General features: G+C 58.2%; 3 protein-coding genes and 3 long non-coding RNA genes across 10 annotated transcripts; 3 read left to right on the top strand and 3 right to left on the bottom strand.

Annotated features, from left to right (window-relative positions):
* Positions 1-430: 430 nt before the first annotated feature.
* Positions 431-7,030, bottom strand: SYT5 (synaptotagmin 5). Of its 2 annotated transcripts, none has more exons than XM_015100319.4 (9): positions 6,948-7,030; positions 5,696-5,819; positions 4,968-5,140; positions 3,021-3,140; positions 2,738-2,905; positions 2,260-2,427; positions 1,948-2,065; positions 1,552-1,685; positions 431-986 (listed from the first exon to the last, which is right to left on the bottom strand). In XM_015100319.4, exons 2-9 carry the CDS (start codon positions 5,772-5,774, stop codon positions 786-788), a joined length of 1,161 nt encoding a protein of 386 aa, XP_014955805.2. In that variant the 5' UTR covers positions 5,775-5,819; positions 6,948-7,030; the 3' UTR covers positions 431-785. The 2 variants fall into 2 exon arrangements, with proteins under 2 accessions (XP_014955805.2, XP_027834600.1); XM_027978799.3 differs by having other exon boundaries at positions 1,948-2,062.
* LOC121816567 (uncharacterized) lies at positions 2,244-5,329 on the top strand. The gene is made up of 2 exons (XR_006056246.2): positions 2,244-2,490; positions 4,474-5,329. It is a non-coding gene; the product is annotated as an uncharacterized LOC121816567 (long non-coding RNA).
* A 697-nt stretch (positions 7,031-7,727) lies between the features above and the next one.
* Positions 7,728-21,391, bottom strand: PTPRH (protein tyrosine phosphatase receptor type H). Of its 3 annotated transcripts, XM_027978797.3 has the most exons (15): positions 21,276-21,391; positions 20,427-20,460; positions 19,561-19,821; positions 18,418-18,717; positions 17,811-18,083; positions 16,289-16,367; positions 16,125-16,172; positions 11,159-11,249; positions 10,704-10,794; positions 10,403-10,479; positions 10,182-10,316; positions 9,715-9,837; positions 9,381-9,541; positions 8,422-8,557; positions 7,728-8,330 (listed from the first exon to the last, which is right to left on the bottom strand). In XM_027978797.3, the coding sequence occupies exons 1-15, from the start codon at positions 21,324-21,326 to the stop codon at positions 8,205-8,207; spliced, it is 1,986 nt and encodes a 661-aa protein (XP_027834598.2). In that variant the 5' UTR covers positions 21,327-21,391; the 3' UTR covers positions 7,728-8,204. The 3 variants fall into 3 exon arrangements, with proteins under 3 accessions (XP_027834598.2, XP_042088413.1, XP_042088414.1); XM_042232479.2 differs by lacking the exon at positions 10,182-10,316 and having other exon boundaries at positions 10,364-10,479; XM_042232480.2 differs by lacking the exons at positions 7,728-8,330; positions 8,422-8,557 and adding an exon at positions 8,564-8,672.
* Positions 9,829-15,265, top strand: LOC121816568 (uncharacterized). 2 transcript variants are annotated; one of them, XR_009596237.1, is made up of 2 exons: positions 9,829-9,994; positions 11,208-15,265. It is a non-coding gene; the product is annotated as an uncharacterized LOC121816568 (long non-coding RNA). The 2 variants fall into 2 exon arrangements; XR_006056247.2 differs by having other exon boundaries at positions 9,829-11,032.
* A 71-nt stretch (positions 21,392-21,462) lies between the features above and the next one.
* On the top strand, positions 21,463-23,189 carry LOC121816569 (uncharacterized). Its single transcript, XR_006056248.2, has 2 exons — positions 21,463-22,304; positions 23,053-23,189. It is a non-coding gene; the product is annotated as an uncharacterized LOC121816569 (long non-coding RNA).
* A 1,758-nt stretch (positions 23,190-24,947) lies between these two features.
* Positions 24,948-26,846, bottom strand: TMEM86B (transmembrane protein 86B). The gene is made up of 3 exons (XM_012094771.4): positions 26,774-26,846; positions 26,253-26,505; positions 24,948-25,658 (listed from the first exon to the last, which is right to left on the bottom strand). Exons 1-3 carry the CDS (start codon positions 26,822-26,824, stop codon positions 25,276-25,278), a joined length of 687 nt encoding a protein of 228 aa, XP_011950161.2. The 5' UTR covers positions 26,825-26,846; the 3' UTR covers positions 24,948-25,275.
* Between the last annotated feature and the right edge of the window lie 61 nt (positions 26,847-26,907).

Below are 26,907 nucleotides of genomic sequence, written 5' to 3'. Positions count from 1 at the left end.
ACCAGAGGTTGAAACTGCACCCCAGATGATGAAAGGAAGGGGAAAAAGAGAAGGGAGGGAAATATGGGTATGAAAATCTACATAAATCATGGGCAAGGGAGCAGAAAAATTCATGAATAAGTGAATTCTCACTGCCTCCTCAGAGCAAACAGGCAGTAGGTATTACCATTATCATGATTTTTTCAGATGAGGAAACTGAAGCTTTGAGGGCTGAGTGAATGAACCGATGAAGAAGTGAATGGGAGAGTGGGTTGGTGACAGGGTGGATGGATGAAGGGGTGGGGGAGTGCGTGGGGGCATTTCCGTGTGTATTTCCAGGATGGGCAGCCCTGTCCTCGCCCTTATGTGATCCCACCCCTGGAGGGCCCCTCTTGGGTTCCCAGCCCCCACCCCTGCACACCCCCATCAAGGAGCATCGGTGCAGGCCAGCAAAGTTGCTGAGTGTTTATTTGGTCCCAGGAGTGGTGTAGGAATCAGACTGGGGACAGGAGCGGGTGATCCTGTGCAGGAAAGGGCATGGGGAGCCAAGGGGATAGTAGGCTGGGATCACTGATTGTCAAAGCAGAGGGCGGGACCCTGGGGTGGGGGGAGGCCAGACTGCCTCCCTTTCCCCAGGGGCCCCTGGGGCTTCTGGGTATGTGCTGTATCGGGGTAGTTGGTAAGTTATCATGATTGGCATAATGGGGGAGAAGGCAGGAACGGGCAGAGTGGGGGTGTTGGCCTTAAAGGTGGGCATGGGCGTGGCTTTGGGCAGGGGCCTGGGGGCAGGGGCTTGAGGGTGGGCATCAGGGTGCTGGCGGCGGTCTCACTCGGTCAGGGGGTCGCAGTGAGTGCCACTGGGCAATGGGCCGCCGGGGGTTGGCCAGCATGTCTGCCCAGTGCCGCAGGCCAGCCCCCCCGGCCGCTGCCCCTACGGCTACCCTCCCGATGGCCTCGTTCTTGCCCAGCTTGTCGTAGTCCAGCACAGTCAGCTCCACCTGCACCTTCTGGGGTGGGCAGGGGAGGAAGAGGAGACAGAAAGTAGGGTAAGGACGCACACGGAGGGACTCAGTTATCATTGCTAAGGAGACCCCCTTCCTGAGTTCCATAGGTGCCTGGGCTAAGGCTTCATCTGGAGCTCGGAGAGGGAGGGGGTGAGGGCCCTGCTGGATGGTTACAGGAGTGTACTGGAGTCTTCCTGCGACCAGGTTTTAAAGCAGATAAACCCTCAGGACCTCTGTTGCTCAAAGGTTCCTTAGGGTGCGGGGTCCTAATGGGGGCACATCTTCAAGACTGTTAAATGGGTGGGTGGGCCTGGCCTTAGGGTTGAGGGTCTCTTTTTCTCAGTAACCAGAGCTCCTACGGGTGCTGGGCATCCAGTCTGGCTTGGGTGGGCGGGGCTTCCTGGTCCTCATGGGGGAAACTGAGACTGAGAACATAATTAGACCCCCAAGACCTGACTCCTAGGGGCTGCTAAGGAGGCTCTCCTCCCTTAGCAACGGGCATTTCTAAGGGCCTGGGGCTCAGGGGAAAGGCTGCTCTGGCAGGGGCGGTGGATAGTTGTGCCCTCACCTGGACCTGGTCACAGGGCACCTCAAAGCTGAAGGCCTCGTTGTAATAGGGGTTCAGAGTGTTCTTCTTGATGGTGGTTTTCTTCTTCCGCACCTTTTTGCCGCCCTGCAGCAGGTGGACCTTGACATACGGATCTGGGGGGAGGGAGGAGGAATCATAGCTCCCCTCACTCTGCTGAATCCAGGGAGAATGCCCGAGGCTCTTCGGAACAACACAGAGACAGCCCACAGACCCCTCAGGTCCCCCTCTCTCTGTGCCCAAATCGAATCTAAATCGTCCACGGCAGCCTGGACCTTCCTCTCCCCGGTGAGACCTTCGGGGACCCAGAAACTGCGGGAGCCTGAGTCTGAGACCCGGCTCCGCCCAGCACCGCAGTCGTTTGCGGCTTCCGCACACCTGACAGCCCTCCCACGTCCATCTTCTTCAGGTTTTTGGCCTCCAGGACGATGACGGTGAGCTTCCCGGCCGTGGGGACATAGCGGAGAGAGAAGCAGATGTCTCCTAGTTTCTCCTGCTGAGAGAGGAAGAAGGACCGGTCCCCGGAGCCCGGGCTCCTCCCGCAGCCCCTCTGCGACCTTCCTTCCCGCCCCCTCTGCTCGGAATGGTACGGTCCGGAGCGAGGCCCGCCCCCACCTGGACGCCTGTGCTGATTGGCCCGGGTCTGGGGTGGGAGGGCCCAGCCGTGGGGGCGTGGCCACGAGCGCTCACCTCCTCGCGAGGTGCCGCCTGCAGCTCGCGCCAGGCCAGCACTGGACGCCCCAAGTCCACGGAGCTCATGGGAACTCGCACCTCCCCGATGGCGTCGTTGCGGGAGAAGCGGTCGAAGTCGTACACCGCCATGACCAGGACCCGGCCCCCCAGCTCCACGTAGGGGACCTAGGTGAGGGGCGGGCGCAGAGAAAGCACAAAGTGAGGCGCAGCACATGCACGTGGAAAGCGGTGAGTGGGGACAGTGGGGGGCCAAAGGAAGAGTCGGGGTGTCCATGGAGCCCAAATGGGACAGCCCAAGGGCCAGCGGAGCAGTCCAGGGGCCAGCACTGCTCTCGAAGGGACAGCACAGGGTCCAGTGGAATAGTCCACAGAGCTGGTGGTAGCTGCCACCAGTAAAAGCTGAAGGGACTGTGGCGCCAGTGTTCCAGACTGGGGATGGGCTGCTGGGCACGGAGCCCTGAGGCCACGAGCTCACCTTGAAGGCAAAAGTCTCCCCAAAGTGAGGGTTCAGCGTCTGCCGATGCACCCTGGTCTCGTGCCGCCTCCGTTTGTCTGGCAGCAGGTAGACCCGCACGTAGGGGTCAGAGGAGCCGCCTATGTCCAAGGCTGCCAGTCCCTCAGCTTGCACGATGCCCACCAGCAGCTGGACAGTGATGAGAGGACCCTAGTCTCAGCTTCCCTTCTGAAGCCTCCTCCAAAAAGGGACTAGAACTCCTGGTGCCCTCCCGTTCAAAGCTTCCCTCCACCTCCACACCCACCTGGCCAGTCTGGAAATCATAGTCCAGTGAGTACTGCAGTCGTCCTAGTTCGTTCTTCTCAGCCACCTGCTGCCCTGGTCCCGAAGGCGTCGGCTCCAGCTCCTCCACTTCTGGCTGCACCTTAGGGAACCAGGGGCAAGGGCAGGTGAACTCCTCCCCGGACTGTGGTGTCCTCCAGGCCCAGAAGCCAAGGGAGACTCACAGAACCCTCTGGCTAAACCTGAACATTTGCAAGCTAAGCAGAGTCGGTGTTTGACTAGTGATGTCTGCCACAGGCGGAGACGCGCCATGGCAACACACACGGCGGTATGCTGGTCAGTGTTTGATTAGTGATATCTGCTACCGGTAGCACACAGATGCGGTGACGCACATGCAGTGTGTTTGTCATGCCTAGACTAAAAGAACAGGCGCTGACAGTGTCTCTCTGCCTACGGGATGGACGCAGATTTTAGTTCACACGTTAATGGATGTATTGGGGTGATGGTCCAAATTGCCACGTTGATTAGTGATCCTGGATGGAAAAACTTGGAGGGAAAATGGCATATATAGTGCATTCTTGCCATTCTAAACTAGCACAACGAAGTCAGAAGACTTCTAGTCACTGATTTTCTAGATGTAATGTGAATAGTAGTAGTCGTAGTGTGGTAGAATGCCTTCTCTTCCGAGATTCTGACTCAGTAAGTGGCGCAAGATCCAGGACTTGCATTTCAACAAGGACCCAAAGAGATTCTGATGCTGACGGGGTTTGGAGCTCCCGGCTTTAGGAGAGAGGGCTGGAGACTGGACACCAGGACCCTAAAGGGCATCCCTTACGGGTGATCATTATAACAGCTATCTGTTGAAAAGGGAGGAGAGGAAACACTAGTCACGGACTACGACCTCGAGGCTCAGAGACAGACAGTCAATTTCTCAAGGTCACAGAGCCAGTTACTCTGGGTTGGAAACCTAGGACTCTCTGGCTCCCAGGAGAGCCTCATTCCGCTCTGCATTCGGAGGTATAATGCTCAGATACCTGAACCTGTGGCTTTCCGTGCCAATGGCCTCTTCCTACTCATGTTTGCGTCAACCTCTCCGGACTGCCCTCCAGCCTCCTCCTTTGTCTCCTTGTCCTCCAGATCTGTCCTGCACGTGGGCTCCGGGGATTCATCTTAAAGCCCATGTGACCTTGTCCCTTTCTCGCTCAAAACTTCTGTGGCTCCCAGTTCCCTTCATTACGTGGGTACCACTGAGCTCTCTAGAAGCCTCACCCTCAAGCACAGAATATATGCGTGTGTGCTAAGTCCATTCAGTTGTGTCTGACTCTTTGTGACCCCATGGACTGTAGCCCATCAGGCTCCTCCATCCATGGGATTCTCTAGGCAAGAATACTGGAGTGGGTTGCTGTGCCCTCCTCCAGGGGATCTTCTCAACCCAGGGATCAAACCCTTGTCTCTTATGTCTCCTGCATTGACAGACAAGTTCTTTACCACTGGCGCCACCTGGGAAGCCTAGAGCACAGTATACCTTTATGCTATATCCCAGCTATTGTGAAAACTGAGTTTGTTCTCCAAACATCCCTCATAATCTGGATTCCAGGCCTCAGCACGTGCTCTTCCTTTGAGGTAAAATGTCATTCTCTCTGCTCTCAGTTAACTGAGTCCTTCTGGGTCTCAACACAGAAGTCACCTCCGGGAAGCCTTCTCAGACCTTCTGGGCTGTCAGCTGGTTGGTTTCTCTGTGCTCCCATATGCCCCATACTGCCTCTAATGTGGCACATACTGCCCTGTGTCGTGAATGTCTGTGTGAATGTCTGACTTCCCCATCTGACTGGAGGTTCTTGGGAATGTCTGGTTCACCTCCAGGTCCCCAGATCCACTTTAGGGCTCGACACACAGGGGAGCTGCTGGGCCACTGAGAGGAGCATGGGTGCAGAAACGGCCAGGGCTGAGGGACTGGGTCAGGCCACACCTTGTCTATGTAGCTCCGGCCCAGCTCCTTCACTTCCTGAAGGTGAACCTGGGCTTGGGCCTGGCTCTTCTTGCCCATCCGCCTCCGACAACGCTTCCGGTAGAGACAGAAACAGCAGCTGAAGATGAGGAGGCCTGAGACCAGCAGGATGGTGGCCAGAGCCCAGGGGGGCACTGCAGAGGGCATGGAAACAGCAAACACTGAGGCCCCGAGAAGCAACCCGGTCATTCAGACCTGGATGGACCATGTGCTAGCTGAAATCCTGGCCTTGTTTTCCCTCCAGCCATGTCCATTCCATTTTATTCCCATGTTTTCCTTCCAGCTCATCTCGTATATAAAACTGAAGCCTTATGGCAGGCTGACACCGTCTGGATTTTCTTGCTTATTAGTTCTACCTCCTCTTCTACCCTCATTCTAATTTTTCTGCTCAACCCCTGTGCTTTAAGGAGGTTTAACCTCTCCCTGAGTCTCCCTATGTTTAAAAGAAGGGAGAGGTGGACCTTCCAGTTCACCAATCCAAGGTTCCATTCCATTCCACACCCTTGATGTGGGTTTTCATTTTCTTGCAAAACCGTTCCTTATTCATTTCATTTAGATTCCAATCCAGGATTCCTACTATGACCTCACCCGCATTTTCCAGCCCACCATCCTGAAAACACCCGATCCGGATCCCGCCCCCGAGAATCCCGACGAGGCTTTCCCTCCACTCCGCCCCAAGTCTCGCTCACCCGGGCCGTGGCTGATGCGACTCGAGTCAGGAGGCGTGTCGGGCGCTGGAGGCCCGGGTGTTGGAGGCTCCGGGAACATGACGACGAGGTCTTATGGTTTTTCCTGTGGATGCACCCAAACGCCCTAGCCCCACACACCCACCCTGTGAGTCCATTGAGCCCGCCGAACAAGAAAGAACTACAACTCCCATCGGCCCTCTGGACGGGGGCCGTGTAGGAACCGATCGACTACCGTGAGGCATGCTGGGAGTTGTAGTTTCAGCCTTCCTGCTGCGGAGGGCGGAGGCTAGGCGTGGGTTCCGGGAGCACGTTCCCGTCCAAAGGGACGCCCCCTCCCTTTAGGCCCCCTAGGAATCCAGTCCCGATGACTTCTGCTCCTTTCTTGCCCTTCCCCGGGGCCTGAATCAGTCGTGGGCGAAGACGGGCGTGGGAACCGGCGCACCAGGTTGCCCAGAGCAACGGCTGGCTCGGCTCGGGCGGGGTGAAGGGAGTGCTGGTTGCCTCGGCAACGGCCTGTTGCTAAGACAACGGGCGGGGCTTACGCACACAAGCGGAGTCCCGGCGGGGCTAGCGGCTTCGGAGCCCTGTTCCGCCTGGGACCCCAGACCCTGACACCCGAGACAAGCGGAGCTGGGGAGGACGCGGCCTTGCCGGTCCGTGCTAGCGCCCGCAGCTGGCTCCTCCCTCCACACCTGCCCCGGAACGGGACGTGAAGACTCATGCTGCCCTCCGTCTCCCACTCCTGCGGAGAATGTGGGCGGCGAGCGTCTGCCCTGCTGCCTTGGCTGGGCCCCCACATCCTTTTAAGCCTGTTTGTCTCGCCCGCGCGCCCCGAGCTCTGTCTTCACACCTGTCCTCGTGACCGCCTGGGCCACCATTCTCCAAACCGACGCCTTCCCTATTTCTGTCCATCTCCCCAGCCGCTTCTCGCCGCTCCCCCGTCTGGGTTAGCTGGCTTCTGCCTGTTGTCTGGTCCCTGTCTACCAAGGGCTTGCACCCTCTCCCCCGCCTGCGCCTCCCTTCCTTGTGGCTCTTTGTCTCCACGCCTGCGTCTCCCTTCCTTGTGGCTCTTTGTCTCCACACCTGTCTCTAAGTCCCATTCTCTCCGAATCAGGCTCCAGCCCTCCCCCTCCATCTGTTGGTCTCCCCAGGTAGCCCCTCCACCACACACACACACACACACACACACGCTGCATCTCTCTACGGATGGGAATGAAGATGGAGCTTGGGGAGGGGTCCCAGCGGCTCCTACCTGTGCGGCAGCTAGACGGGACCCTCCGGAGAGACACAGAGGCGCCGGCCCCGCCCGGACCCCGCCCCCGCACGCGGGTGACTGGCGCTGTCCCCGGTGCTGATCGCAGAGCGCTGCGGGGCGGGGGCGCGGCCGAATGGAGCCACCCCGGTGTGTGCGCGTGTGCGCCTCCGTGTATGAGTGTGAGAGAGCCTGTGTGTGTGTGTGTGTGTGTGTGTGTGTGTGTGTGTACGCGCGCGCGCGTGCGTGTTCCGTAAGTGGAGAGGCCGCCCCACCCCTCGTCTAGCCCCCGAGCCTGGAACCACCAGAACGCCCACGGATATTTATCCTGGTCCGGAGGATTTTCTGCCTTCTAGTCTAGCCATCCTGGCATCCAGTCCTCTTCTCTCCACCTCAGACTCCGCGGCTGCCCAGAGAACCGGGCGCCAGATACCGGATTCTAGGACCCAGAAGACCCTCTCTGGAGGCCAGGGTATTCAGATATCCAGACAGGAGACTAAGCCTGAAATTCACCAGCAAATCGGCTTCACTCCACCCTCTAAGTTCCCCTAGGGCCAGGCCCAGAAGGCAAGCCTCCATGCTCCTAGCTCAGGGCACGGAGCCCACACTGCCCACACCCTGGGCCTTCTCAGAGAGGCTCAACTGCCCAAACCTACATTTTCAGGTGCCAACTGTGAATCCCTGTAGCTACCTTCCTGGGACGTTTGCCTCAGTACCTATACATCAGGAACCCACCCCAATATTATTTCCAGACCCAGAAATCCACTGTGGGGACGGGTGTCTCTGGGGAAAATAGTGATTTAATAAGTTAGGGATAAAAGAAAAAAATATGTACAGGCGGCAGGGTAAGGGGAAACCTCAGATTCTTGAAGACTGATTTGGTTTCTGGAGTAAAAGGTGGGCAGGTCTCTGCTCACCCTTGTTCCTCAGGTGACCAGAATTCTGGAGCCTCATTACTTCCTTTCTTCCTCAGAATTCAGCTTGTTTCCTTGAGACCCTGCCTTCTCCTGCCTCAAACAAAAACCAAGAGACTCCTGGACCCCCATCCCTCTCCTTCTTCAAGGAACTGGAAATCCAGGATCTGGGCTCGCCCCCTCTCCAGGAAGTAGGAATCTAGGCTGCCGGTCCCCTCTCTTCCTTCAGGGCCCGGGGGTCTGGGACCCCAGCCCTCAGCTGTCCCGGGGCCCAGGCATCTGGGCTGAAGCAGGGGTGCAGAGTCTGTGTCCAGAAGGGCAGGGGTCTCAGCCCTCCCACAGCTTAGGCCTCTGTAGCAGCTACATTCTCCATCAGCACGTTCTCGTAGGTGGCCCCCTCCTGAGCCCGCACTGTGGCTGACTGTTGCAGAAACCGAAGGATGCACTGGTGCAGGAAGACGTACTGGGCCTGGGGACAGAGCAGGGCGGGGGGGAGGGCGCCCTCCTGAGCCTCGGCCAGCTCTGCCTGCCAGCCCGCCCGGCCCGGGGAACCCCCTCACCTCAGTCTGCACCATCAGCGGGCGGCTCTCCCGCATCTTCTTCACGTAGCCAAAGGGCCCCACGAGACCCTCGCACTCCAGCTGCCGCAGCAGCACATCCAGGGCAATGAGGGTGCCCGTGCGGCCCACGCCAGCGCTAGGCAGGGACAAGGAGGCGTCAGGCCACGGGGGCGCCGGGAGCCCCCGCTGACTGGAGAGCTCCGTCTTTGGAGTACCCAGAGGTCGGGTATTTAGCGGGGCTATTCTGGAGGCTATGGTATAAGTGGGGGTTGCTTAAGTAGGAAGTAATAACTAATGGCTGCGCACAGTTCTATCTGTGAGGTCCCGTTCTGGGTGCCTCATGTCCTCTGTGCACTTCTCCCACCCCTCAGAAGTAGGAACTGTCAGCTGAGCGTGTCCATTTTACAGAGAGGGCAATGTGGCTGAGTGAGGTGAAGTCCACTGTCCCAGGACACTCAGCTAGTAAGTGACCAGCTGGGGTTCATACAGAGCAGATGAGCTCCCAAGTAAGTCATTTTTCTTTAAACATAAAATGAACCATTTCTATTTTATTATTATTATTATTGTTGCCAAGCGGTGAGACTTGTGGGGCCTTAGCTCCCCCACCAGGGAATGAACCCGGCTCTTGGCGGTGAAAACACTGTGTCCTAACAACTGGACCACCCGGAGTTTCCCCAAGGAGGTGTTTTAAACGTTTCTTAAGACCTCTGGCCGTTTCCTCCTCTTGTCCTTCACCTGTTCCTCCCTACCCATGCCGCCTCCTTTCTTTCTTTCTTTCTTTTCCCTCCTTTCCCATCCCTTCATCTTCATCCTCATTCGCAACTTGCACCACCACGCCTTCACCTCCTGCCTCCATCTCCTGCATGCCTTCCTGGTCTCCTCCGCCTCCTCCGCAAGTCCCCTAAGGACCCGAGGGGCCGGATTCCGAGGCGCAGGGCGGGGGTCCGGCCCCTCCTCACCTGCAGTGCACGATCGGAGGCCCGCCGCCCACCGTCTGGTCCAGCCACTGCCGGAGCATCCTCCAGAAGGCCAGCAAGGGGTCTGGGGAGTGGGGCACGCCGTGGTCTGGCCAGGTCATGTAGTGGAACTGACGCACGGGCAAAGTCTTCTGCTCTTGTACCTAGGGGCAGGGGTCGAGGGGACCCAGTCTGGGGCCTGTCTCTGATGGGTGGGGGCACCGCTGGGGCACACGGAGGTCCCGGGTGGGAGCGATGGAAACCGCGACTTCCGGGGGAGCTCTGGGAAGGGGCCGCCGCGGGGGAGGAACTGCCAGTCGAGGGGGGCGGGGCTTACATGGCGGAGCTTCAGGTTCCGGACCGCCCAGTTCTCCGCCACCTCCTCCCCCACCAGCGTCACCTGCAGGGGCCCGTGGGTGCAGGGCTGGGCGTCCAGCGGCCAGTAATGCTCACACTTCACCTGGGGAGAGACGGGTGGGTCAGACTACAGGAGGCTGCGGAGAACCTCCCCCAGAGTACCCCCGCGGGTGGCTCTGGGTTTCAGCATCGGGGACGCGGCCCCGGCCCGGGAACCAAGTGGAGAGCCACCCCAGCCAGGAAGACTGCCCCTTCCTCAGGTCTTCCAGAGCAGCTTCACCCCATAGGAGGCCCAGTGGGTGGGCTGGGGCAGGCGGAAGGGGTGGGGTCGTGCTGGGAACCCCCGAGGTTGGGTCAGGGTCCACCCCGGGACCGGTGTCTGGGGCAGGATCACAGGCTGCAGCCTGGAGGGCGCCCCCCCCCGGGGGGACCCGGGGCTCCCCTCACCCGGCCGGACTCCACGCAGTTGGTCAGCATGACCAGGGTGTGGCTCTGCTGCTCCCAGACCAGGCGCCAGAAGTCGCCCACGGTCTGCGGCAGGGGGCCCTGGGCCGCAATGAACTCCCGGGAACTCCAGAGACCCTGGAGGGAGGCAGGCGGGTCAGGGCCCCCCTGCCCCCAGCCCTTACCTTCCGCGGCTCCCGAGCCCAGGCTGACCCCAGCCTTACGGGGATGAAGCTGGCGTTGATGTACTCAGAGCCCGGCTGTCCGGGGAGGGCCCGCAGGGGCACTCGGGACCAGTCGTCTACGGGGAGACGCCGGCATTAGCGAAGCGGAGGGAGCGGGGAAAGAGGGGAAGGCGGGGACCGGCGGACACAGGGAGTTGGGATGGGGCGAGGGACCCCGTCGGGAGGAGCCGGCCGAGGGGCTCCCCGCCCACGGGGGCAGGAGCTTTGTCTCTCGAGGGGAGCAAGGGACGAGGGTGTTAGGCGGCGTCGCAGGCGAGAAGGCCGGAGACGCGAGACTCACAGGGCAGCGCGTTCCTGTAGCGGTTCTTGGCGCTGTTGTCTGGGGCTGAGGCCACCATCTGGGACTGGCCGTGGTCCTCCAGGGCCAGGTGCTGGGGGCGGAGGAAGGGGCGGGTGCACGGGCGCTGGGTTTCCTCGGCCCAGCGCCACCCGGGGCCAGCCGCGTGGCGCCACCCCGCTCACCCCGCGCCCCCGGGAGTTCTGCAGCACCCACAGAGATAGGACGCCTGTGCCTACCGTCCCCTGGGGGCGTCTGAGACGGCTACTGGGAGGAGAAGGCCCGGGCTGGGGGCAGGCGGGAGAGAAGGGACCCGGCTACCCGACACCAGTGTGAGTCAAAAAGGCGGCCGATGGTGGCTGGGGATTTCTGTGAGCCACCCAGCTGGGCATGCCTGCATCCGCTCAGCCCCGCAGGGGCTGGAGGGGCTGGTGGCCGCCGGGGCCGGCTCACCCCACCTGGTACTCCTCGGCAAAGCCATAGTTGCTGTCCCTCTCGTTTCTCCAGACGTGCTCCGCAAAGTCTTCCGCCGGGATGTCCCCTGGGAACCTGCGGGGCCGAGAGGGGTGAGTCTTTGAACCGCCTTTAACCGCACGTTCTTGGGATAAAAGGAGGGGGTTTTGCTTTTCTTTTTTGCACCTCCCCCAGGACTTACTTATCTTATAATTGGAAGTTTGGACCTTTTATCCTCCTTCACCCAAGTCACTCTCTGCCTCTGGCACCCACCAATGTATTATCTGTATCTATGAGTCTGTGATTCTACTTTAAAAAAAAAAATTTTTTTTTTTTTTTTGACCGTGCCACAAAGCTTGCAGGATCTTAGTTCCCTGACCATGGGCTGAACCCAAGCCTCTGGCAATAAAAGCACTGAGTTCTAATCCCTGGACCGGCAGGGAATTCCCTCAACCGTTTTTATGATTCCACATGTCAGTGATATCACACAGTATTTGTCCTCCCTCCTCTGACTAGTCTCACTTAGCATAATGCCCTAAAGGTCCATCCACGGTGTCACAAATGGCATCACTTCATTCCTTTTTTATGGCTCAGTAATATTCCATTGTCTGTATGTTATCTTCTTTGTTCATTCATCCACTGATGGACATCTAGGTTGTTACCATATCCTAGCTATGGTGGATACTGCTGCTATGAACATGGGAGGTGCAGACGTCTTTTCAAATTACCGATTTTGTTTCTCATTCATCAAATCTGTCCGCGGGTATGCACCCAAAAGAATTGAAAGCAATGTCTCAGGTATTTGTACACACATGTCCATAGCTGCATTATTCACAGTAGCTAAAAAGTGACAGCAAACTGCGTGCCCGGTGACAGGTGAATGGACCAAGAAGATGTGCTCTATGTATACAGCGGAATATTATTCATCCTTAAGAAGAAGGGAAATTCTGACCTATAAGGCACCATGGAGGAACATGAGGGCCTGATGCTGGGTGAAATGAGCCGGTCACAAGAGCACAAATACGATTCCCACCTATATGAGGCAGCTAGTCATCAAACTCATACAACCAGAAAGTAGAAGGGGGTTTCCAGGGGCTGGGGAGACAGGGGAAATTGGGAGTTAGTGCTTACTGGGTACAGAGTTCCGTTTCTGCCGGGTGAAGAGAGTTCTCTAGGGAATTTCCCCGGCAGTGCAACGGTTAGGACTCCAGGCTTTCACTGCCAAGGGTGCCAGTTTGATCCCCGACTGGGGAACTAAGAGCCTACAAGGCCTGCAGCGTGGCCTAAATAAACAAAGCCGTGTTCTGTTCTGTTTTAAGAGTTTTACGGGTAGATGGCAGTGCCAGTTGCACGACAATGGGCGTGGACTTCGTGCCACTGAACCGGGCACTTAAAAACGGTCTGCAGTGGTGAGTTATAGCTCATCTATCTTTTTACCACGATCAGAATTTGTTTTTTGGCTGTGTTGGGTCTTACCTGTGACACGTGGTATCAAGTTCCCTGAGGAAGGATCGAAGCCAGGACCCCTGCATCGGGAGCACAGTCTTAACCGCTGGCCCCCCAGGGAAGTCCCTTGGGAGTCGTTTTGACTCAGGAAGAGGGAGAGGTGCTCCTTTGGCCTTTTAGGGCCACTGCCCGTCTCTAGGCCCCAATTCCCTGTTCTTCCCTCTTCCCGTTTGAGTGTGAGCACGCTACTCTCACTTTCGTACTGAAAAAGGGAATCCTCTGGGGCTTCCCTAGTGGCTCAGTGGTAAAGAATCCGCCTGCCAAGGCAGAGGACACAGGTTCGATCCCTGGTGCCTGGCAACAAGAGAAGTCAGCGCGTGAGAAGCCTGCGCTCTGCAACTGGAGAGAAGCCTGCAGGGCAACTAAGACCCGGCATAGACCAAAAAAAAAACCAAACAAACAAGTGTCCTTCGAGCTGGTGTTTCTGCCCCTCCCCTTACAATGCTGTAAGTACAGTCAGTCCAGACTCAGTTGTGAGTCCCTGGCTGGAGGCTCACCAGTTCAGTTCTCCTTTTTTTTTTTTTAATGTAATTGGTTTTTGGTTGATTTTTACACTTTTTCCTTTTTATTTATTCATTTGGCCGAGCTGCGTGGCCTGCGGGAGACCCCCGAGCCGGGACTGAACCTGGCCCTGGCGGTGAACCGGACGCCAGGGAGTTCCCCAGTTCTCCTTCCTGACAAGCTGACGAAATTGCACACCCTCACCACCGCCCCTTTCAGGATCACACACTCTGGGCTGTCTGCTCAGATCACCACCAGCGACAGGGAACAGCCCTCGGGGTCCACTGAGGTGATTCCAGTTCAACCTGTTTGGCGTGCATTGCCCACTTGTCCCCATGAAAACCAGGATACAGCCTCTTCCTCAGGGGTCCCCCCACCTCCCAGCCGACCCTCGGTGTGTGTCTGCGTGGCCCTGCCTGGTGTAACGTGTAACCGCTCGCTGGGATCTGTGAGTGCAGTAAACTGCCTCTGAACGGTGTCTGTCTTCGGATCCAGTGGCCCCATCATACCTACATGCACAACAATGCGATGGATGAAAACACGCCTTTGCCTTCAGTCTTCTCAGGCAGGCCAGTTCTCTGCTTCCTTCCCACCCTTGACCGGCCTGGTGTTTGCACCGCGACTCCAGGGGAACAAGGACTGTTTCAAAGTCTGATTTGCCTCCTTATCTGCACTTCCAAAGGCTGCCCCTCAGGCCATCCTCTGAGTCAGTGCTCCGCAGCGTCCGGCGCCGCTGACAGCACTTTGGTTTTTTCTGGATCCACCCTCTTCTGAGCACCCTCTGCTGGCTGGCACCACCACAGGCCTCTCTGGCTACTGCTGCTGCTCCTCGTCGACCCATCCTAAAAGGGGGGCGTTCCCGGGAGTCCATCCTCGACTCCCCCTTTCTCACTGGACACACGCTTCTCATAGGGTTTGACCACTTCTGTAGCTTCACCTTCGTCTACAGTTTCTAAATCTCCAGTCCCCACTTCTCCCTGTCCTGAGCTTCAGACCTGTTTCCCACCAGCCTCCAGGAATCTCCACCTGCGAGGCACCGAGGTTGAGGATGGCAAAATGCTCGACGTGTAGGCGGGACCAGACTTGGAATCCAGTGGGTGCAGAGATTTGTCGCAGGGGCAGTGTAAGGGACACAGGGTAGGGAGGGGAGAGGTCAGAGGGTGACTGGGGCGGGATGCTGGCCAGGACAGATTCTATGGCGAAAGAGAAACTGGGCATCATCGCCCCGATACCTGTACTTACTCCCCCTCAGGCACCCACCTCTGGTGGCCATCCCTTCTTTCTTTTTGTGCCCACGAGCCCCATGGACAGCAAGGGGATCAAACCAGTCCATCCTAAAGGAAATCAACCCTGAATATTCACTAGAAAGACTGATGCTGAAGCTGAAGCTCCAATACTTTGGCCACCTGACGTGAAGAGCTGACTCGTTGGAAAAGACCTTGATGCTGGGAAAGACTGAAGGCAGGAGGAGAAGGGGACGACAGAGGATGAGATGGTTGGATGGCATCACCGACTCGATGGACATGAGTTTGAGCAAGCTCTTGGATATAGTGAAGGACAGGGGAGCCTGGCGTGCTGCAGTCCACTGGGTGACAGAGTCCACTGAGCAACTGAACAACCTCACAGCTGGCCTCCCAGCTTTCCTTAACTCCTTGCCCTGACGCGCCTCTGTTAATCCCTGGGGACTGTTCTAACATAGAGATTTAATGACGATTGGCCCAGAGTGAAGATATTTGCACAAATGTTCTCCTGAACTGCAGAGCTTTATCCAATGGCTTGTTCATCTTCGTCTTCACTCGCACATCCAACAAGCATTTCAAACTCAATGTGTCCACCACTGAGCTCCTGACACTTTTCCCTCAAACCTGCCCCCACCATAGACATTCTGCCTCAAGTCATGGCGATTCCAGCCTTCCTGGGGCTCAGGCTAAATGCCTTGGGGTCACTCTTGAGCCCTCTCTGAGTTCCACACCAACATATCCAATCTTTAACCAGATCTGCTGTTTAAACACTCAGATGACATCTTCAATCTGATTCCCTCTAACCATTTCCTGCTCTGAGACTTAACGATGTCTGTATATTAAACACATTTTGCTGCTTCCCTGCTTTTTGCCTTTGCTTCTTAACTGTATCAGGGGTCTACTCAAAAGCTTCCAAACACTCTGATCTCCGAATAAAATGCAGTCTTCACTCTTATCTGACCCCACCTGGTACCTCTCCAACCTCACTTCCTACCCACCTCCCTTCACCCACACTCTGCTCAGCCTCAGAGACACGCCTCGTTCTCCCAACACCCCAAGAGGGTGACTGCTTCGGGGCCTCCGCCTGGAATGTCTTTTCCCAGGTGGGCACAGGGCTCTTCCCCTCATTTGCTTCAAGTCTGTCCTCAAATGGCTTTCTCTTAGTCATCTGGTTAGTGAGGCTTCTCCTGGACACCCTATTTAAAATATTCCCCTACTCTTGTTAGCCCTATCTCTCGCTTTATTTGTCTCCACGTAACCATCACGGCCTTCATCAACTTGTTCTGCTTCCTGTGTGCTCGTGTGTTTGCTTTTGGTTGTGCCTCGAGGCTTGAAGGATCTTAGATCCCCAACAAGGGGTCTAACCCATGTGCCCTGCAGTGGAAGCCTGGAGTTCCAACCCCCGGACCAGCAGGGAAGTCCTTGCGTTGGAACGTAAGCGCCACAAGGGCAGGAATCTTTGTTTCCGTCGCTGTTTCCTACAACATTGCCTGATGCTTTATGGGGGTTCGGTGGTCGCACTGTTGGATGAATGAGCGGGGGTCCCAGAGCAGAGGCTGAAAGCAGTTCCGTAGCCACCGGCCCAGAGCGCTTAGGGAGCGGGCAGCGGTGGAGGCGTGATGGCCCCTGCAGGTGGGTCCCCTGATCCTGCCCTCTGACCTGTCCGGTGGCCAGATGGATTTGACCCTACAGCGAGTCTCTGGCGCTCCCCAGACCCGCTCACCTGATCTCCAGGTCCTTGGGTGCGGGTTTCTTCTCCCTTTGTCTATGCCTGGGAAAAGGACAAGGAGAGGAAAAGGATCGGGAATGAGGCTGGAGCAGGGGTCCCTGTCTGTCCCCGGGGCCGCCCTCCAGGTGCCCCGTGAGCCCTGTGTGTTGGAGTCTCACCTCCTCTTCAGGAAGAAGAGCAGCAGGCCCACCAGGACGAGTAACAGGAGGACGCTGAGCACGGCGCCGGCGATGACCCCTGGGGAAGGCAGGGTGGGGGTTGTTAGAGCCTGGCGCTGCGTTCCTGCTGTCCTGAGCCCCCCAGACTCAGATCAGAGGCCCACGGGGTAGACTCGAGACCAGAGGAGGGAGAGAAGAACGTCCCCACACTGCCCACTGACCTAACCTTGCCCCACAGCCTCTTAGTTCCCGAGCTGCTGATCAAAAGTCATCACTTGCTCGGGGCCTTCCCTGGGGGCTCCGTGGTAAGACTCCAGGGGACACAGGTTCGATCCCTGGTCCGGGAAGATTCCACAGGCCTCGAAGCAACTAAGCCCATGCGCCACGACTACTGAGCCTGTGCTCCAGAGCCCGGGAGCTGCAACTCGTGAGCCCGAGCCCCACAGCCCCTGGAGCCCGCACGCCCCGGGGCCCGTGCTCAGCAACAAGAGATGCCACCACAGCGAGAAACTGGCGCACCCCAGCTAGAGAGGAGCCCCACCCCTCCACAACTGGAGAAAAACCCTTGCAGCGACCAAGACCCAGCACAGCCAAAAGCAAATAATTAATTTTTTAAAAAGCAACGAAGCACTGATACACATTAGAACACTGGATGAGCCTCAAAATCATTACACTAAGTGAGAGAAACCAGCCACAAAGGACCACATACTGTGTGACTGTATTTCTGGGAAAGATCCATAAGAGGCAAATCTAGAGAGACAGGTGTCGATTAGAGATCGTCAATGGCTCATTGGTGGAGGACTGGGAAGTTGGGGGTGACAGTGGGGGGCTGGGGAAGTCGGGGGTGACGGCGGGGGGCTGGGGAAGTCGGGGGGTAACAGCCTTAAAGGAGACTCTTGAGAGTCCTGTGAACAGCAAGGAGGGCAAACCAGTCCATCCTAAAGGAAATCAACCCTGAGTATTCATTGGAAGGATTGATGCTGAAGCTGAAGCTGCAATAGTTTGGCCACCTGGTGCGAAGAGCCAACTCACTGGAAAAGCCCCTGATGCTGGGAGAGATTGAGGGCAAGAGGAGAAGGGGATGACAGAGGATGAGATGGTTGGATGGCATCACCGAGTCGATGGACATGAATCTGGATGAACTCTGGGAGTTGGTGACGGACAGGGAGGCCTGGCGTGCTGAGGTTCATGGGGTCACAAAGAGTCCAACATGACTGAGCGACCGAACAACAAGGCTTAAGGGGACAACTTTTCTTTTCTTTATGGGATGATGAAAACATTCTAAAACCAATGGCAAGGATCGCTGCAGATACTGCGAATATGCAGCAGCCAGCGGGTTGTACCCTTTCAGTGGATGAACTGTTGTATGTTATAGGAGTCACATCACCTCAGAGCTGTTTCAAAGAAAGCAGCAAAGAAAACACAAGCAGAGAGGACCCCCTGGGCGGGTGGGCCTGCCTCAGAGCAGGGCCTGAAGGGGTGGGGAAGGCCACGAGTTCCCCTTCCCTGGGACCCCACTCACCTGCGCGCCCGCTCTCCACGTGGCAGACCACCGAGGCAGACGGGGCCCTCATTTCATCCCAGATGGTCGTGACGGTGGCTGAGTAGGACTGAGCCGGCCTGAGTAACGACACCTTCACAGCTTCCCCGCAGGAGGAGTTGTTCTGGGGGCCCAGCTGCCCCCCAACCTCCAGTTCAAAGGCCTCGTAGCCTCCCTGGGGGCAGGACCAGGCCAGGATGACCTCGTGGCCCCCGGAGGTGATGACACAGGAGGTGATGTTGGCAGGATCTGGGGCTGTGTGCAGGATGAGAGGTGTCAGGAGGCTCCATCTGGGGGGACTTCCCACTGCCCAGCTCCCCACCAGTCAGGCCAATTCTCTGAGAACCAGCGCATCCTTTCTGTCCCCCAAACCAGAATACGTCTTCACCCCTCATTCTCTGTTGTCCACACAGGGACAGGCCACAGGTCTTCACAGACTACAACTCCCATGAGCCCTTTGACCATCTGTGTCACTGCAACACATGACATCATGACCCCATGGGCTGATGGGATTTGGAGTCCACTCACCTCTCACTGTCCCCAGGCCCAACCTAAGCCCCCCACCAGGTTAAAGGGAGCCCCATCTCACCCGTGGACGCATTGAGGCTCTGTTTGTAACCGTGTACACAGTTGCTCTCAGCCCACACGTTGAAGCTGTACCAAGTCCCGGGCACCAGCGCCTCCACCGTATAGCGAGTCCCATTGGTCCTGCCCGTCTGGTTGTCCTGGTGTCCTTGGGGACCTTGCTTCCTCTGGAGATGTCCTCTGCTGGCCCAATGGACCCAGTATACATAGGACTGGGGCCGTGGGTCTGCAGGGGCCTCCCACTTCAGGGTGATGAAGCTGTTGGTCTGATTTTGCTTCTGTAGGGCTATAACCTCGCTGGGAGCTGAGAAGTGAGGATAGAGACTGAAGGGGCTCGATCCCCAAGGACCCCTCCCCTCCGCCGCACACCCATGGTGCCCCAGTCTCTTCCTCCTCAAAGCAAAGTGGAAGTCCCTAGGCATGGGAAGGAGTCTGCTTGCTAAGGAGTGTGGACCACAGAAACGCGGCCAGAGGTGGGGGGTCCGGGATCGCTCAGGCCCTCTGTCCGGGGTCTGCAGCCCTGAGCCCCACCCATCACCATACCCTACGCTGTCTGTCACAAGCCGCCCCAGGGACAGACCTTCTCACTTCCAGACATATCAACTTTCCAGATGGAGCTGTTGACTCTGGTCTTTCTGGTTTGTGCGTGTGTTTCTCACGTGTGTGCTCAAGTCGCGTCCGACTCTGTGACCCCGTGGACTGTAGCCCACCAGGCTCCTCTGTCCATGGAATTTCCCAGGCAAGAATACTGGAGTGGGTTGCCATTTCCTTCTCCAGGGGATCTTCCCGACCCAGGGATGGAACCCGCGTCTCTCGTGTATCCTGCACTGGCAGGTGGGTTCTTTGCCACTGGCACCGCTCTAATTAATAAACAGCTAATCGTGGTGGCGGCCCTGGGTCTCCGTGGTTGCGAGCAGGCTTTCCCTGTTAGCAGCGAGCGGGGTCTACTCTCCGCTGCACTGTGCAGGCTCCCCTCTGTGCTGGCTTCTCTTCTTGTAGGGCACGTATTCTTTCTTCACTGCCTGCTCATGGTGGCCCAAAGGGACCCTGGGCGAGGGAGGGTGCCACGTTCTCCTGTCAGCTCTCCACCATCTGTCACCTCCCATTAAAACAAACAAAAACAATACGAATAGCGGCTGCCTCTCACCTGTGCTGGCATTGAGAGCCACCCAGGAGCTGTTGAGTCCATCTTTTACTGCGTTCACAGAGAACTCATACAACGTCCCGGCTTCAAGTCCTTCCGCTGTGAAGCTGGTATTTGCTGTGCTTTGAGACCCAGTTGTATTACCGTCATCAGTCCACTGGACCCAGTAGTACTCAGGCTCAGGGCCTTCAGGCGCCTTCCAGCTCAGGGTGATGGAGCTGCTGTTCTGAGCCTGCGCAGTCAGGTTCCTGACGGGGTTGGGGGCTGAGACATCAGGAAGAAGGATTTGGAGTGAGCAGGGGAGCAGGGGAGGAGAGAGTCACTGGGTGTGTCTGACCCTCAGGGTGAGCTCCCAGGCCTGCCTCAGGGACAGGCCGGAAGACAGATGTGGGCGCTTGGTCCTGATCAGTGCCTCCTGAGCCTCAGCGTGCACATGCATCCCTGGGTATCTCCTTCCAGTCGGGTTCTGACTCCGGGGCCCGGGGTGGGACGGAGGCTCTGCACGCACAGTCAGCTCTCGGGGGCCGCTGCCCATGCACAGACCACACTTGAGTGACAAGGGTCTAGAGCTGCGCTTTCTGGTAGGATTTCTGCAACAATGCTGGCCCAGGCCTACACAGCCAGCTTCCTGGCAGAGGCTGGGGATTGAGGACTGGGAAGGAGGGTCTGGTGCGAGCCGGGGAGTCCTGTCCCTTCTACCACCCCCACTCCTGCCCCATGTCCAGAAAGGACCATTCCCATGGGCACCTGCCGTGACCACTTTGTCCTCCATGGAGACACTCCCTCCCTCCCCCCACCACCACAAAGCTCATGGGCGTCGAGGTGCGGTGGCTTTGCGTGGGCTGTGAACTCAGGCAGGGGCCACTCACCTGCCGCCCTGGCCCCTGTCCAGCTGCACAGGCCCTGGAGACAGCCCAGAGGGGACAGTCAGACTCTGAGGCTCACCTCGCTCCACCTCAGGTGAGACGGCCGGCCAGTGACCTTCCCCGAGTGCCCCTGGCCCCTGTGAGTCAGTGCTCCCAGAGGGCAGGAACAGGGCACCGCACCTCCTCCCCAAGGCTGGGCCCCGACAAAGGTCAGCCCCACGACCTTCCCTTGTCTGCTCTGGGTGTGTGTGTGTGTGTTGGGGGTGGGGTTGGGGGCGTGGTGAGGCAGGGACAGGACTCCAGGGACCCAGGAGCTGGGGTTGGCTTCAAGCATAAGGTGCTGAGATAAACTGAATGGTTTCACTTCCTGAAAAATATGGCCTTGGAAGATTAAGGGCAGGGATCAACAGACTGAGAATGAAGGAAGAGATTGAGGCTGGGAACCAGGAAACTGTCACCCAATCTGAGGGAGGAGGCTGGGGCCTGGACCCCGCAATCTGAGGGACGAGGGGCTGGGGGTCTGCACCCCTGGGTTTCAGAGAGAAAGGGCTGAGCATCTGGAAGTCTTGGGTCTGATGGAGGAGGGGATGGGGGCCTGGACTCCCGGGTCTGAGGGGGAAGGACCTGGGCCTGACTCCCTTCTCTTGATAAAATACCTGAGTCTTGCCAATAACCAGCGTTTAATTCCGCAGCAGACAGAGCAGGATCTTGAGAGACCAGGTGTATGTAAGCCTCCCTAGGAACCTCTCCCAATCCGGAAGCCCAGAGAAGGGTAAGCCCCGCCTCCTGCGGGGCCAGCGTCCTGGGACCCCAGCATCCCTTCCCCTCGGACCCGGGGTCTGGGGGACTCACCAGCAGCAGCAGACTCCCCCAGGCCTGGAGGCCCCCGCCAGCCCCGGTCATGTCTGTGGACGCTGCCGAGGGACCCAGGTGTCCCTCCACCTGCTGGACTTTACACGCAAGAATTCCCCTCTCCCAGTCCGACGTGAGGCCACAGGTCAGGGCAGAAAGGGAGGAGGAGGAAGTGTAGGCTTGTCGCCTGAGGCCCGCCCCGCCCCGCAGCCTCGGTCCTCACCTCTGGACGCTGGGCTCCGCCTGGCTTCGAGGTATCCCCTTTGTGCCCCCAGGTTAAGGCGCCGCTTCTCGCAGCCCGGTGAAGGCGCGACACCGGTCCCGTGTGTGCCGGGCGGGAAGGCGGCGAGGGGCCACTCCAGGGCGGGGAGGGAAAGATGCCCACCCCTCAAGTGGACGGTTCAGCACCAGACCGGCGTCTCATCACCTGTCCTGCCTTTGGGCTCTGTCTCCCCTGCCCCTGCAAGCTCCGGCTGCCCTCAGGACGACCCTATTTGTAGACCCACGCGCCACCATTCTACCTGGGCCCGAGAGCACGTGGCTTCAATTTGAAGTGACTCAGATTCCAAATCGACGGAACTGGGCACAATCGTTTGCAAATACGTGGTAGGAATAAGGGAGTTCGCATCCAGTCTTGGAACAAGTCCGGCCCTCTGAAGCCATTAGATAAAACCGCAGCCACACTTGCTGTGGGTTCATCCCTAGACCGCCGGCGTCCTGAAGGGCTTTTCAGAAGGGCTTTGCTTGCCTGATGGTCTGCACACACAAGCTGCCCTGATCTCACTTACGGTCTGAAAGTGAAGAGAGCGGGTGAGGAAGGCTCTCTGGGCAGGGCACGGAAGCGCTGGGCTCCTTCCCCACTTCCTGCCCTGTGCTCCTCTCCCTTCTCCTGTTCCTGAGTGACATCCTAGAAGAAACCAGCAGCAGGCACGTTTCTCTGCATTCTGTGACCTGATCTAGCAAGTTAATCCAAGCCGAGGATGGGGTCTTGGGAACATCTGACTTATAGCCGGTTGGTCAGAAGCACAGGTAACAACCGGGGGCTTGTGACTGGTGTCTGAAGTGCGGGTGGCAGGCGGGAGGGGGTCAGTTTTGCAGGGCTGAGTCCTCAACCTGTGGGAGAGCGTCAGCACTGAGTTGATTTGCAGGACGCCCAGCTGGTGTTGGGAGATTTTGCTTGGTGGGTGTGGGGAGCAAGCCCTACGCTGTGATTGCGTGCAGAGGCGGAACTGTTTATCATCATGAAACACTAAAGGATGAGCAAGGTCCTACCTGGAGAATCCCATGGGCGGAGGAGCCTGACAGGCTACAGTTCATGGGGTCACAATGAGTCAGACACAACTGAGGGGCTAAACAAGCAGCTGGTGATTGCCTTGGGCTGGAGGCGATGGGTTTAAGGCATGGGGTCTCTTTTTGGGGTGAAGAAAATGCTCTAAGATTGCTAGTTGAAAACTCTTGTGAATATACTAAAAACCACGTCTACAGTTTTGAGTGAGCCTTTGGGTGGTAGATGAAGAAAGTGAAAGTGTTGGTCACTCAGTCATGTCTGACTCTTTGTGACCCCATGGACTGTAGCCCACCCTCCAGGCTCCTCTGTCCATGGGATTCTCCAGGCAAGAGTACTGGAGTGGATTGCCATTTCCTTCTCCAGGGGATCTTCCTGACCCAGGGATCAAACGTGGGTCTCCAGCACTGGAGGCAGATTCTTTGTAGTCTGAGCCACCCAGGGAAGCCTGAGAGTATCCCAGTAAAGCTGCCATCATATTTTTTTTTTCAGCAATTGGATACAAATGCCTTCAAACAGATCATGGTCACAGCAGAGTGACCTCAGACAACAATGCTGTATTATAAATTACAAGGCTGCTAAGAGACTGGATCTTAATTTGTTCCACCGCAATAAAGCAACAGTCGTTATGTGATGACTCAAGAGGTGTTAGCTAACATTCCCCGGGTACTCATGCTGTGACGTATCCATGTATCAGATCAACACTAGCGTGCCTTAAAGATACACAGTTATGTCACCCCTATCTCAGTTTCAAAAAATGGAACATGGGGTTCAGACAGATGGAGGCTGGAAATACTGCTCCTTAGCACTTCTACCTGGGTGGGAGGTTGTTCTGGGAGCCCTTTAGGAGGGGAGAAGGTGCTCACTTTATTTGCCCTGCAGTTACTGTGTCATGAGCTTCCCACTCTCAATGGCTGACAGAGTGGTGAGGACCTGGGCAGCGTAGGAGGTGGTCCACGACCACCAAGCGGGTGTGCGGCTGAAGGAAGGCACCCCGGCCAACATTGCATGAGACTGTGAAGAGCAGGCACGCGCCGCTGTCAGAGCACCTGCCTCATCTAGCCTGAGGTGGTTCTCCGTGGTGAGTGAGGGGTCCTGGCCTGCGGGTGGGGCAGGGACTAAAAACCAAGCCTGGGTTCTGGGGTGGGGGGATCCTTTAAAGCACATCTTGGATGTAGCAGCGTCCTGCCATGAGAGTCCCTAAAAAAAAGCACAACACGGGTGTAGAAGTCCCCGTCCCCTCTCTGCTATGAGTCCCTAAAAGCGTATCAGAGCTGTGGAAGTCTCCTCTCTGCTACAAGAGTCCCTAAAAGCACATCATGGTTGTAGAAGTCCCCTCTCTGCCATCAGAGTCCCTAAAGGCACACCGTGGCTGCAGAAACAGCAGGGTTTGGCGAGCAGTTCTGTTTTCTGTCCTCACATGCAGGACCTGAGGCTCAAAGGGCAGAGGGCTGCCAAGGTCACAGCCAAGACGAGGGCCGCACCTGGGTTCTTTCTTCTTCAGTACTCCATTCCCACCGTGTGTTTACCTACCCCCTCCTCCAAGCCCCCTCTGAGTCTCATCTCCTCAGCCCTCTCCTCTCCTGATACTGGGTGTGACTGCAGTCAGGTGAACTGTGGTCCCCAGGGATGTGCGCAAGTCCTGAGCCCGGGCCTTTATGGATGTCACGTTGTTTAGGAGCAGGATCTTTGGAGATGTCATCAAGTTAAGGATCTCGGGATGACATCGCCCTGGACTTAGGGTGGGCCCTCAGTCCAACTACTGGTGTCCCCAGGGGAGGGCAGCCTCAAGGAGGGAGGTCACCACGGGAAGCCTGGCTGGGCTGTCGTGAGCTGGAGGGGCAGGAAGGACCCTCCCCCGAGCGTGTCCTGAATGGAGGGCACCCCCACTGACACCAGGGATTTGGGCTTGCGGCCCCCAGAACTGTGAGGTTTAACTTCTGTTAAGTCGCCCAGCTTATGGTAATTTCTGACAGCAGCCACAGGAAACTAACGTCAGCCAGCCTCCTCCTGACCTCAGCTCAGTAACGTCCTCATCTGGACGAAGGACACGATGAATACGATGAATCCCCGCCGCCATCAAAGGGCCCCGGGGAGGAGGGTTACTCCACGCCCCCACCCCCACCCCCAAGTCCTGGGCACCAGGGCTCGGCCACCAGCAGCCCACCATGGGCAGAGGTAACATCACTGCGTTGTACACACAAACATGTGTTCCCAAGGGAGGGCCCGAAGCAGCTGTTCAAAGCACAACCCCGCGAATGGACTGTCACCGAATCACGGGCTTAAAAGTGGTGAAAATGGTAAATTCTGTGCGGGGGTGGGGAGGGAGGAAAATTACTTATCTGCTGTTATTGTGATCACCCCTCCCCAAATGAACGGTGATGTCGCTGGTTCAACGCCCACTTTACTTTAAGCAACAGAAAAATAAATCAGGGCCATGAAAGGCGGAGAGCATTTGGAGTCACAGAAGTAGGCCAGGGGCTGGGGGTACCCAGCGCGGGTCTGGCTGAGGGCCTGGAAATCACAAGGCGGTGGACTCGGAACTCCAGAAACGGTTTAGTCTCCAGATGAACCGGCACCGGTACACTGGAGTCTGGGGGCCTTACTCTCGCCCCCAAGGCTGTTTCTCTGGCTTCACTGCTCTGGGGGGCAGGGCACAGGGCCAGGTCCTTGCAGGAGGAGAGAGGGTGGACGCCTGCCCACCTCAGCCCCAAGTCAGTGGGACTTGAGCCTGGGGTTCTGGAAAGCTGACAGGGTGATGAGCATCTGGGCGGAGTAGTAGGTGGTCATGACCAGCAGGTGGCCATGGGGCACACGGTGGGTGAAGGTGTTCCAGGCCAGCACGGTGTCCGAAAGCACGAACAGCAGGGCGCCCCAGTGGGCACTCCCGCCCCGGGCCAGGCCCCGCCACAGCATGGCGACCAGGACTATGGAGTAAGCCAGCAGGGGCCAGACCATGTGGGGCGGGACGTGAGGATGCAGGAGCCCAAAGTAGAGGCTGGAAACCAGGAGGAGGGGCAGCAGGAGGCCAGGCTTCAGGGGCGTGAGGCCGAAGGCCCGGAGGTAGAACAGGTGGGCCAGGCCGAAGGCAGCCATGCCTGCAGGAGATACGGGGGGCGCCTGGTAAAGCGTGCTGCTCTCTGGCTTCACCCTGTCGCCCTCGCCCCGAGGGAGAGGGCGGACCCCCAGCGCCAGCTCCCACCCTGGCGGTACCGCCCCGTCTCCCAGGGTGGCCTACTCGGCCATCCCTTCTTCTGGCCATTGGCCCCCAAACCGCCTCAGGCGCGCACCGCGTTCCATGCAGCTCTGCTCCGAACCGCCCGCAGAGGGACACCCCAGCTTGCGGTGGCCCCAGTGGCTGCACGCACCCTGGCTCCTGCACCTGCCAGCCCTCTGCCTGCAGGGGCACCTGGCTGGTACTCACGCCCCATTTCAGGCGTTACCTTCCCGGTGAGGCTGGCCTCTGGCAGCGTGCTCGAAACCCTGCACGCTCACGCGGCCTCGGGAACACCGCCCGCACCCATGTGGGAGGCGCTCAGTGGGGGCGGGGGTCTGGGTGCGTCTCCTCACGGCCATGGGCTCCCCAGGGAGTTCTCTTGGGGAGTCATCCCCCCACCACGGCATCCCACCCTCCACCCGCTGGGGGGGCATCCAAGAGGGACAAGGCAACACATCCCGTCACCCGCTCTCACCGTACAGGAAGGCTTCAGGCCAGACGAGGCAGGCGTCCCCCACGGCCGAGCAAAGCAGGGCCCCTTGCAGGAGCGAGCGGTAGCCCCCGCAGGGGAACGCGGTCCCCAGAAACCCCGCCAGGTAGAGGATGGGTAGGATCTTGAGCAGGGCGCTGACCCAGGACGGCTGGTCCGTGGAGTTCTGGACGAGGAGGTAGACGGCACAGGCGAGGAAGAACGGGAGCAGCCCCAGGCCCACGCGCGGCTGTGGGTGCTTTGGAGGTAAGGAGGCCTCTGAGCAGCTGCAACGCAGCCCAACCCCCAGCTCCCGGGACCACTCCCCCTCTAGAGCGCCCCTGGCCCCTGGGCGCTAGGCCCAGCCCTGCCCGGGGACCCCAGCCATGCTGCCCAGGGCAGCGGGCAGACGCACAGGCACCAGGACGTCCAGGCTCACAGAACCTGGCCCACCTCCGCCCCCGATTCTTGCAGGCCACTTGCGTCCCCAGGAGCCCAGGCCCGGTCCCCAACTCTGCGGCGCTCACTTGAGCTGAGAAGCGAGGTTTCCGGGGCAGCCCCTCCTTCCGGGCGTCCATGTCGGCCTGCAGCCCCCACAGTGGCCTGCATGTGGGCACTGCTGGCTTTGAGGGTGGTGGGGATGGCGTGTGGTTACACGTTA

This window comes from Ovis aries, chromosome 14 (assembly GCF_016772045.2).
Source record: "Ovis aries strain OAR_USU_Benz2616 breed Rambouillet chromosome 14, ARS-UI_Ramb_v3.0, whole genome shotgun sequence".
In the NCBI taxonomy this organism is placed as follows: Eukaryota; Metazoa; Chordata; class Mammalia; order Artiodactyla; family Bovidae; genus Ovis; species Ovis aries.
The sequence above is the reverse complement of the archived record's forward strand: the minus strand, read 5'-3'. Positions and strand labels throughout refer to the sequence as shown.